Here is a 12,156-nt window from a genome sequence, read left to right on the forward strand (position 1 = left end):
AACAAATGGGACCTAGTGAAACTTGAAAACTTTCGCACAGCAAAGGACACCATAAACAAAACAAAAAGACAACTCTCAGAATGGGAGAAAATATTTGCAAGTGAAGCAACCAACAAGGTATTAATCTCCAAAATATATAAACAGTTCATGCAGCTCAACATCAAAAAAACAAATAACCCAATCAAAAAATGAGTGGAAGATCTAAATAGATATTTCTCCAAAGAAGATATACAGATGGCTTAAAAGCACATGAAAAGATGTTCAACACACTAATTATTAGAGAAATGCAAATCAAAACTACAATGAGGTATCACCTCACACCAGTCAATGGCCATCATCAAAAAATCTACAAACAATAAATGCTGGAGAGGGTGTGGAGAAAGGGGAACCTTCTTGCGCTGTTGGTGGAAATGTAAATTGATAGAGCCATTATGGAGAATAGTATGGAAGTTCCTTAAAAAACTAAAAATAGAACTACCATGTGATCCAGCAATCCCACTCCTGGGCGTATATCCAGAGAAAACTATAATTCAAAAAGATACATGCACCCCAATGTTCATTGCAGTTATTGACAATAACTAGGATATGGAAGCAACCTAAATGTCCATTAACAGAGGAATGGATAAAGAAGATGTGGTACATATATACAATGGAATATTATTCAGCCATAAAGAAGGAAATAATGCCATTTGCAGCAACATGGATGGACCTAGACATTGTCATACTGAGTGAAGTAAGTCAGACAGAGAAAGACAGATATCATATAATATCACTTATATGTGGAATCTAAAAAAAAAGGGGACAAATGAACTTAACTACAAAACAGAAATAGAGTTACATATGTAGAAAACAACCTTATGGTTACCAGGGGGTAAGCCGGGGAGGGATAAATTGGAAGATGGGGGATGACATATACACACTAATATAAAATAGGTAACAAATAAGGACCTACTGTATAGCACAGGGAACTCTACTCAGTACTCTGTAATGGCCTATATGGGAAAAGAATCTAAAAAAAAGGGTATATATATATATACATATATATATATATATATATATATATATATATATGTATATATATGATTCACTTTGCTGCACACCTGAAACTAACACAACATTTTAAATCAACTATACCCCAATAATTTTTTTAATAAAAATAATAAGATGAAAGCCTAAGAATGTTTAAAGAAATAGGACATAGATAATAGTTAGTATTAGTATATTAATAGATAAGCCAGTTAGTATTTACAAAGTAACAGTTTGGGGGAAAGTAGGAAAGGAGAAAAAAACAGCACTATTTTTGTAAAAGTAAATTTTTTCCTGTTATAGAAGCTGGCACAGATGTCTCACACAACAGGTAGAGCAGCAGGAGCTTAGATTAAAAGGCAGTCAGAAGTAGTACCCCCTGCTAAGTGTGATTGTGTCTGATTTCATAAACAAGAAGACACTGAGATGGGTTGTCACTGACTTGATTAATTTTCAAGTAGGACAAATACAAACAGGGAAGACTATGCACTCATTTTCATAATTAACTGAAGTGATTCATAGTGGGTTAATAGCTAAGATTTCCACTCTTCCATCACCCAGATGGGAAAGAGCTTGCTTTCTGATGATGACCTGACAGTAAAAATGCACAGTCAGTCCTCTAAGAAACCTGATTTTCAAAGTACCATGCTTCTAATGCTAAGGATTTTACTTGAATGACTCCTAGCCTTGTTCCAGCTCCACACAAAGTAAATACGTGGATTGAAATATTTACGTTCTGACTTTCCAAAGGCACAAATGGAAATATTAATGCTACTTTATTGACAATTTCCACTTGATTATCACTTGAACAATTATCAGTGAATTCAACGAACATTATTGGAATCTGAGAAACATGCTCTAAACCTTCATTTGCCCATATCCTTTTTAATAGACATGAAAGAATAACCTGTGTTTGGAAAAAGAGGCAGAATTTGAATATCAGGTACCATTTGTATATTTTTTTTACTGCTTTATTAGTTCTTTCTACCTATCTCTCAGATTCCAGGTTTTGCCCAAAGGAATATGTGCCTTAAGCCAATATATCAGTCTTCCGGGAGTTCAGTATGCAAAGATCCCTTTCTGTACCTTCTCAGCCAACACATTTGTTGAGAATAAAAAGGGCAAGGCTTTGACATTTCCCAGCTTGTTATCTATTTAATTTTCCATCTGCTTCTTTTGCCACTGCCTTCCAAAGGAACATCTGCTGCATATCTGAGGGAAGGAAAGGAAGATTGGATCTAAGCCACCTGGGTCTACAGTCCTAAACCTTGGGATCCAGATTAAGGGAAGGGAAGAAGATGAACAAATGGTCTAGAAAATGAAATGAGGACAATCTGTTAAAAATAAAGCTGTATTTCTCTTTATTCTAGAGCCCACATGACTGGACAAGCTGCACAGCAGCATCTACCACCAGCAAGGGCTAGATGTAGGGGAAGGCATCTGGTAATTGGGGAGAGGCAAGAGGAGTTTCCAGAACTGACACTCCCTCTGGTGCCTGAATCTCCATGTGATTCCCTGTACCTCACGTAGTCTTTAAGCATTTAAGGATCAGCTGCTGTGAGCCAGGCTTTGTTCTGGGTATTCTGGAGGCAGAGATGATCAAGACATGTTAGTAAACAACATATTACAATATAAAATGATAAAATTATACCCTAGGTAAGGAAACATTGTTACAAGAACATACAGAGCGAAAGGATGTGTGCCTAATCCTGTGAAAAGAAATAGTGGTTCAAGGGGAGGAAAGGCAATACACAGATGATACCATGAGCTGAGTTTGGAATGATAAATATTAGAAAACAAGCTCTTTTTTCTCCTTATCATCAAGGGCAGCACATAACAGCAAATCTTCATAGTTGACTCAAAAACCTAATCCCCCAAAGCCTTAAACCCACCCACCACTCCTCTCAATGTCAAGGCATCAACATTTCTGTCAAATGTACCATTTGGGTTGTGCCATCTCTTAATGTTATCTGGAGAGTTACTAATGAGGATAACAAATTCTCAAGGTAAGATGCAAGTCTCAGCATAACAATTTCTTAATTTGCTATGATAGAAAATGACAGAGTAGCCGGTTGACTGATTTTAGCTGTCCTCAAAACTCTAACATCACCACAGTCTTTATATGTAAGACCAAAATAGCAAACACAAACAATTCTCAGTTAGCTTATCTGCAAACATTCAAGTGTTGGATGAGTATTTGCTCTGGGCACCATGGGGCATACAGAAGAGTAGACCTTTGTGTCTCTGAAGCTAAAATCTAATCTCAGTGACCAGAGTGTTTAAATTGGATAACCCAAAAAACAAAATCTCCTTTCTATAGATAGTTCTGACATGACAAATATTTAACACTTAAATGAGAAAAGAATAAGGCCAATGTAGTGCTGCATAGCTCAATAAATGCATAGTTCCTTCACTTTTACCTGCTCTCCTCAAATAAGTACAATATCATTTGCTTTAGATTAGTGCAGTGTATACTGAGGTGCAAATACAATTGGTATGATCTCTGACTACACAATTACATCTTCTCATCGTCTTAATACATTTTATTTTAAAAATATGCTTTAGCAAAATGGAATAACTGCAGGGAATGGATCAAACACAATTTTTCCTGTCATCATGTTTCCTTTTCATCTCAAAGGAAAGCTTTACTCAATTTTAAAAAAACACATTGAGAAATAATTTTTGAAACTTTTATTGCTGCTGAGTGGCAAGCTATTTGATCAAATTAAATATTTTGTATATTTTTTATCTTGAATTAACTCACCAAAAATCCTAATGGCTATTATAGCATGTGATGTTTCATTTTATGGTTAGTTTGTTAGGTGGAGTTTAAAGACATTAAAATTTTTAATTTTTAAATAAGATATGGTGATAAGAAAATCTCCTGTGCTGTTCAGCTGCAAAAATAATGAACTTAGAAAAGGGATTGATGATCGAAACCTTCTATGATTTCACATTAGGAAAGAAATGAAGTTTTCTACAACATTAGGTTGTTCCGTTAACAGAAGAAAAATAACAAAGTAACTTGTATCAGGAGTCCAGAAGCTCAATATTTCCTAATTTAGAATTGATAGGAGTACAGAATGTTTTTGAGTTGGAATGTATGCCAGAGTGCTTAGTCTGATTTGTAAGTGAGAAAGCTGAGACCCAGAGAGATTAATTAAATCTTGTTTGCTTGGATTTGCAACCATGCCCCAAGATTCCCCAGCATGCTGTATTTCCTAGCATTATCTTGTCACCATCATTCCTTTCAGTTTTGTATTTTCAATCATGAGATAATCATGTTGTTTAGGAATGGAGCCAAATAAATCCTTTCCTTGGCTGAACTTTTGTCTATTGTTCCCACCTGAGACTCTAGGAAATCAGGTTTAGCTGGCTGGTCCCATGACCTGAAAAAGTGGTTCTGTCACCGTTTCATTCCATGCCAACCTGATTTTATTTTCTGCCTTGGTTCTCTCTACGACTTTAGAAGGCAAGAGCGGGCTTCTCTGGTGGCTTAGTGGTTAAGAATCTGCCTGCCAATGCAGGGGACATGGGTTCGAGCCCTGGTCTGGGAAGATCCCACATGCCGCGGAACAATTAAGACCATGCGCCACAACTACTGAGCCTGCACTCTAGAGCCTGCAAGCCACAACTGCTGAGCCCATGTGCCACAACTACTGAAGCCCACGCTCCACAATAAGAGAAGTCACCACAATGAGAAGCTCACGCACCACAACGAAGAGTAGACCCCGCTCGCCACAACTAGAGAAGGCCCGTGTGCAGCAAAAAAGACCCAACGCAGCCAAAAATAAATAAATTAAATAAATAAATTTATAAAATAAAAAAGAAGAAGACAATAGCAACAAGTAGCACCATCCACAATCCACCTGTATACCTAGACTAAGTTTGGCAGGTATAGTGATTATGTTTCTGATGATCTCTGTGTAGACTTGGGGTTGTTTGAGTGAAGGTGCTTTTGTGGCTGAGGTGTTGTACTAGAAGTTAGATGCAGCTGAGCTTCGGGTAAATTTCCTGAAGGAGGGACATAAGCAGATTTAGTAAAGTGTTTAAGTATTCCAAGCCTAACATTTTCTGAATTTTGAAATAACAACACACAAGTTCCTTTGGCTTCAGTGTAATACAGATCAAGCATAATAAATACATCAAGAGAGAATTAAGCCAATTGTCAACATTTGAGTACATTTAGTTGGTAAGAGAAAAAAAAACACCCAGAATTAGTCACGATCCAAACTTTTCTCCAGGTAATTTTCTTCCTTTTCTACATATGTCTATTCCATAATTTGACTGGTTTTTGTCATTTTTTCTAATCTTGAAGCAGGTGCAATGGGATATGAGATATTCAAGTCATTTCTGCAGCTTTCTTATTCAACTTCTGGTGGGTAGATAGAATTCTGCCCCAACCTCCAGGACCCAACATGTTTTCTCTCCTCTTTGTCTATTTTTCTCAAGGATTAATCTGAGATTGATGGGTACATGGGGAAAAAAAACACTCCTGGTTATTTTTTCCTACCATATTTCTAATTGCATTTGTTTTGTCATCCTTAGGATTACCAAGAGGCTTCCAATTTGAAACAATTTGTAACTCGATTTTTATTGAAAGAGACCTTGAATCAACTGCAGTCTCTCCAGAACTCTCTGGAATGTGCCATGGAAATTACTGAGGAGCAAACTCGTCAAGAAAGGCAAGTTAAATGCTTTCATATGATGTGTCTTTAGTGACTCCATGTTTATGAAAGACCAGTTGAAGGGCATCATACTTAAACTAGTAAAAACTAAAAATGAGAATGAATAGATTTAAATGGAATGGCAGGGACCTCCAATGGATACTAGCCTTATATTTTCCTCTAGAAAAGACCATTCTCCTTTTTCTTTTACTATCCATCATTTATTCAACAAATTTTAATTGAGAATTTAATAGATGGAGAAGACTTTACAATTTGCTGTGATAATGTAAAGATACATTTTACAAAGTCCCAATTCTTAAGGAGGCTAAAGTCTATTACATAAATAAAATATGAACACTAAAACTATAATGCAAGCTACAAGTGATAAATACCACAGAGAAGGGGAAATATATTGCCAAGAGATTTCAGAAGAGTAAAAGATTTAGTATAGATAGACATGAAAGACAGTTTCATGGAGTTTTCTAATGACATTTGAACTAATCTTCTTAATGAGTATACTTGAAAATTACGGAAATGATGGAGAAAAATCTTATAGGCTCAGTGAATCTAGATATAGCAGGAGACTTGAGAATTCAATAAGCCTAATTATTTAAGGAAATAAAGAAAAGTGAATGATGGGAGAAACTTTCAAAATTCAATGCCACTAATTGAGAAGATAAGTAGTGATAATATAGTAGTTGTATAAATAATGGTACTAATGCTAAAGATAAACTTGAATTAGAAATGTGTAAAGCAGACATCAGAATAATTCCAAACAACAGTTGGTAATTTCTTGAGTTATAATTTTTACCTTGCAAGCCAGAGAAGAGCTTGGCAAAACTCTTGCTTATGCAACAAACTTTCGCATGTGCAATGGCTTATCTAACTTCTGCATTTTAAGTTATAGAGAACCACACAGTAAGTTTTTTGAACAGGCTGATAAGAGACTGCTCAGTAGGCCAATTTTTTAAGACAAATTAATGGGTACATAATTATTAGGACGTATCAGAAAAACAGTGGAATTTTCAATTTTATGTTTATAATGTCAAAATGAGTGAGCACCACCAAATTCTAACAAAAAAGCCTGTAATCTCAGATCTAATGAGCTTGTGCAGCTGATGAACATTGATATGCACTGGATGGATCTGCATGGCATTTCACTTATAAACTTAGTATTTTCTTCACTGTATTGGGTGATTCCATATCAAATGACAAAGTGTAACAATTAGCTTTAGAGAAGCAACAACCCATCTCCTCAGGTTTGAACAGAGGATAACTGAATATCTTGAAGCACAATGAAATTGATTTCATGTTCCTGATGAGAAAATGAGGCCTGATTTGTTGTCTTTTGTTCAGGTTTTCTTGAGGTAAAATGGATTGTCCATTTTTAGACTCAATCTTTTGCCACCTGAGAAGAGGCTTGAAAAAGGATTCTGTTCCCTTTCTTCACCTGCACTTTGGTTTTTATTTTCTATAGTCACCTTGTACAAATTTGCATTCTACATTCACCACCATAGAGTGAATGCATAATGAACAACTATTCCTTGTGTTAGGCCACAGGCTAGCCTTGAACTCCTGCGACTGCTGCCAACAGCTGCACTGCAGCTGTGTTTAATGAGAAGGAGCATAAGAGTTTAAGGAAATTAGAAGACACTAGAGAATTAATGAATCTTTTATTTCTAGGTTTCTAGCTCAAAAACAGCTTAGAAGAATGGAAAATATTACAGATCTAATATCAGTTTGGGAGAGTGCTATTGAATAGAATTTGGCTAAGGCACCCAGAGATGCCCAAATCTCACCACAAATCCACGATACTCTTCCCAGGGAGGTTTCTAGAAAAAAATACACAAACAAGCAAATAGAAAACAAAGTTCCACTATGGGTTTGTGTCCATAATATCCAACGTGAAGTCTCTGGTTACTCTGACTGAAGCATGTTTGTGTCCATAATATCCAATGTGAAGTCTCTGGTTACTCTGACTGAAGCATGTTTGTGTCCATAATATCCAATGTGAAGTCTCTGATTACTCTGACTGAAGCATGCGAATTAGGCCCAAGCATACAGGGACTCTATCTCTGTTCCCAAGGCTCCATCTTCCTATCAGCTAGCCACCAGAAACCAAAGTGAAGAGAGCCCCAGGGGCCTCATCATTGGAAAAAAGACAAAGAGAAGAAAGATGGCTGCCCTTTTTCCTATGATATCAAATAAGAAACAAGTGAAGGAGCCTCATAGGGAGATAAGACCTGAATTGGATCTTTTGGGTAGATTTAATGGCAGAATGATATCTCCCTGAAGGGAGGGTTGTCCTCATCTACGCTATATTACCCATCTTCTCTCATCTGGCTAACTCATCCTCCTACTTTGTTTGGTCTCTGTTTGGACAGAACTTTCTCTAGGAAGCTTTCACTGCTCACAAAACAGAATTTTATACCTACCTCCCACTCCACTACTCCCGTTAGTACCCTCTACTTATATCTACTTACGATCTCAGTTCCTTAATTATCTCCCCCATTAGACTTTGAGTTTCTAGATGGCAGGGACTTTTTCTTGTTTCCCTATACCTGGCACAGCTACATGTTAAATATATAAAACTGAATAAATCAAAGGGGATTCCAGGTAAAGCGAGCCATATAGAAGAGCAGTGGATATGGACCTGGGACAGTGGAAAGACCAACTTACCTGGAATCTAGGGTCAGGATAGGTCTTCAAAGCTAAACAGATGCATTTAGACTTCATATGATCAGAGATTATCATTGGTGGTTGTAAAGAAAGGAGAAATATAGTAAAAATGGAGTTTAAGGGAAATAGTCTCATAGTAGTATGTAGTAAAGATTTGGGGGAGAAGAGAAGAAGCTCAGAGAGGAGAGGTCAAATAAGTATATCCAAAAATTCATTAGTGTTTTTATACCATAAAGGAAGATTCCATGAGGCTCTGTGCAGTCAAAAGTTGCAACCCACAGATATCTTTAAAAATTCCACATTTGTAATAATTTGCTACCTCTCAGCATCAATATTACCTCGGGGCTTAACACTTGTGAAACCTAAGGATACAATGACTTGCTGAAATATAGAAAAAATTGAGAAGTCATCTATTCTAGCTATCAACTCCAAGGAGGAATCACACAGTATCATTCATCCTGCAGTAATGAGTTAGACATGCTGTGTTGAGCAAAATGTCTGTGTGTATTCATGTGAAAATGGCAATTCAGAAAGAAGAGATGCATACAGCTGGAATGCCACAGAAGTGAGATTTTTCAGATGGCGTTCTACAACACTCTTTATATCTGTCCTGGCCAGCTGGCTAAATGGAAGCCACTTTAATCCCATGTCGTTTGAAAGTACCCAATAGACGACAAGAATTATCATTAGTTTATACTAAAGTTTTCCTCTAGAGGACCCTTGTCTTCTTATATAAACCATTCTTCCTCAAACAAACTAGGTTTCTAGGAACACAGTTTAATTATATGTGAATTTCTTTTTTATAATGAAATCTGCAAGTTTGTTCTATTTTCCAAAGTTCTTCTTTATTCAGAAAAACAACTAATTCCTTCTGGCTTGGAAGTTATTTTTCTCCTTTTCATGGTTGTTTATTAAAGAAGTAAGGGAAGGCTTTAATTTCACATATAGGTGATTATAAAGTTCAGACAACTTAAATTCCCTTATCTTGAACATAAAGAAGGAATGCTCTAAATCACTTCCTCCTATGTAGTAAAGATTTGGGAGAGAGGAGAAGTTACTAGAAAGTTGATTTTTTTTTTAATATGCCATAGGAAAATCTAGAGGGAAGTGTAGTTAGATTGGAGAGTAAACATAGAATATTAGTTTTGCTCCCTCCCTAAACCCTTCAAAAATGGCATTAAGAGTGTCTGGATAAAAAGGAGTCATAAACCCACAAAGATAAGAAGGATAGAAGAAAAATGATATAGAAGCTTGGAACATGAAAAGAAGGTGAATCTAGCGGTAACTGATTTAGAAGATCTGAGAAAGCTGAAACATAAGCAGCTGGTGTAAGAAGCCAAGATGCAATCCAACTGGTATCACAAAACCTCAGAAAGCCTCAAGAATTAGCTTCAGGGCTTCCCTGGTGGCACAGTGGTTGGGAGTCCGCCTGCCGATGCAGGGGACATGGGTTCGTGCCCCGGTCCGGGAAGATCCCACATGCCGCGGAGCGGCTGGGCCCATGAGCCATGGCTGCTGGGCCTGCGCGTCCGGAGCCTGTGCTCCGCAGCGGGAGAGGCCACAACAGTGAGAGGCCCACGTACCGAAAAAAAAAAAAAAAAGAATTAGCTTCACCATGTGCAACTGATAGTGGGGATGAAAGTGAGGTTGACATATTGTTGAAAGCTCCACCCAAAGCTTTATATTGACTGCCTCTCCCCAGCCCTTGAGGAAGCCTAGAGGTATACTCTTTGGAGTAGGTGAACAGATTTACACTGGCACAACTGGGTGTCAGAGCACAGTTCTAAAAAATGAGGCATTAACTGAAAGTCTCCATACTGAACAGTGAGATTTGAAACCCCCTCAGAATCCTGTGTTCCCAGAGGACTGGCAGTTGGGCTTATTCCCTCCAGTTGGGACCTCCTTCTTTTAGCGATCTCTTCAGTCTTAGAGAAAATACTTAAAAGTACTGGGAGTCAGTGTCCTCCAATGAACAGGCCAAGCCAGGCCACCCTACAATGGAGGCTGCAAGTTGGCAGTCCCCAACATACACATATAGATTCCAATCATTCCTGTGGTTCCTTCCTCTGAGATAAGCAGGGACAACCAAGAGAACAAGTCAAACACAAGAAACAAAACTTGAAACAGAAATATCTAGGGAGCAGAAAACTTCAGAAAGTAAATCATCAATACCCTCAAAAATCAGAGAAGATATTGCATTTATGAATTAAGGGCAGGATGTTATTTTAAAAAAAGAATATTGAAAGCACAGAAAACAGTTCTTGGAAATTCTGATTGTAGAAATGAAAGCCTATGAGGAATATTTGGAGATAAAAGTGTGATGACATTTTCTAGAAATAGAACACAGGAGAGACATTATCAAAGAAATAATTTTCAGAACAAGGACATGAGTTTCCAGGTTGATAGAACAGACTAAGAGCCATTATAACGAATAATAAAAGTCACACGCCAAGTCATGCCATTATGAAATTTCAGAGTACTGGAGATGAAGAGAAGTGTCTAAAAACTCCCAGAGAGAAAAACCCAAATGATAAAGAAAACACTATATTTTTCAATAATGAGACTGGAAGCTAAAATTCAATCAAGCAACTTCAAAATTTGAATGGAAAAGATTTGCAACCTAAAATTCTTTACTCCATAAAACCACTAATAATGCTGGAGGAAAAATTAAAGTATTTTTATACATGCAGTGTCTCAAGAATTTTGCCTCTCATGGTATTCCATTTCTTCTGAAGCAATTGGAGGCATTTTCTCTCCAAAACAAAGGAATAAACTAAGAGAAAAATGAAATCCAGTTTAAAAAAAAAAGAAAGATAAAGGCAGAGGTGGGGTGGGGAGGGAGAATCCAAAATAGGAGAGAGGCTAAAGGAATCTTATTTTGGGTGTGGGGGGTTGCATATAACAGAGGGCGAAAAGTGGCTTAATCACATAAGAGCTTATTATTTCCTGCTAAAGAGCCTGGTGGTGGGCAGTCTAAGGCAAGTATGGCAGCTCTACAGATTTATCATAGATTTCCTCTCTTTTTCACATCTTCGTACATGACTTACATTTGCAAGTTTACCTCATGCCAAAGCTGGTTGTTGGAATTCCAGATACCATGTTCATATTCCAACCAGGAAAGAAGTATAAGGAAAGAATAGGCAGCCTCTCAGCTCAATTCTTCCTTTTAAACAGCCTTCCTGGAAGTTCCTTACATTTCCATGTATATATCTTTGGCCTGAGCTTTTCATATAGGGAATTTGATACCTAAAGCCTAAAACTGAAAAAGAAAGAGATAGCAAAAAGTTCACCACAATAAGTCTAGTTACCATCTGTCACCATATTGTTATTACAATATTATTGAATATATTCCCCATGCTGTACATTTCATCCCTGTGACTCATTTATTTTGTAACTGGAAATTAGTACTTCTTAATCTCCCTCACCTATTTCACTCTTCCCATCTCCCCTCCCCTCTGGCAACCACCAGTTTGTTCCCAGTAACAGAGTCTGATTCTATTTTGTTATGATTGTTCATTTTGTTTTTGAGATTGCATATATAAGTGAAATCATATGGTCTATCTTTCTCTGACATACTTCACTTAGCATAATTCTTTTTTGATGACTGAGGAATATTCCATTGTGTGTGTGTGTGTGTGAATATATATATATAAACACAAATATATATACATATGTATGTATATATATACATATGTCATATATGTAAATAGACACACACAGACACACACACACACACATATCCATTCATCTACTGATGGACACTTAGGTTGCTTCCATATCATGG

General features: G+C 37.0%; 1 protein-coding gene across 2 annotated transcripts in view; it reads left to right on the forward strand.

Moving 5' to 3' along the window:
* Positions 1–12,156, forward strand: part of NECAB1 (N-terminal EF-hand calcium binding protein 1) — a 279,084-nt gene that overhangs the window by 197,824 nt on the left and 69,104 nt on the right. For both annotated transcript variants that reach the window (XM_019925422.2, XM_073794583.1), the window contains exon 6: positions 5,575–5,711. In XM_019925422.2, coding sequence (XP_019780981.1) covers positions 5,575–5,711 — 137 coding nt within the window. The remainder of the gene's footprint in view (positions 1–5,574; positions 5,712–12,156) is intronic.

Source organism: Tursiops truncatus, chromosome 17 (assembly GCF_011762595.2).
Source record: "Tursiops truncatus isolate mTurTru1 chromosome 17, mTurTru1.mat.Y, whole genome shotgun sequence".
Taxonomy (NCBI): domain Eukaryota; kingdom Metazoa; phylum Chordata; class Mammalia; order Artiodactyla; family Delphinidae; genus Tursiops; species Tursiops truncatus.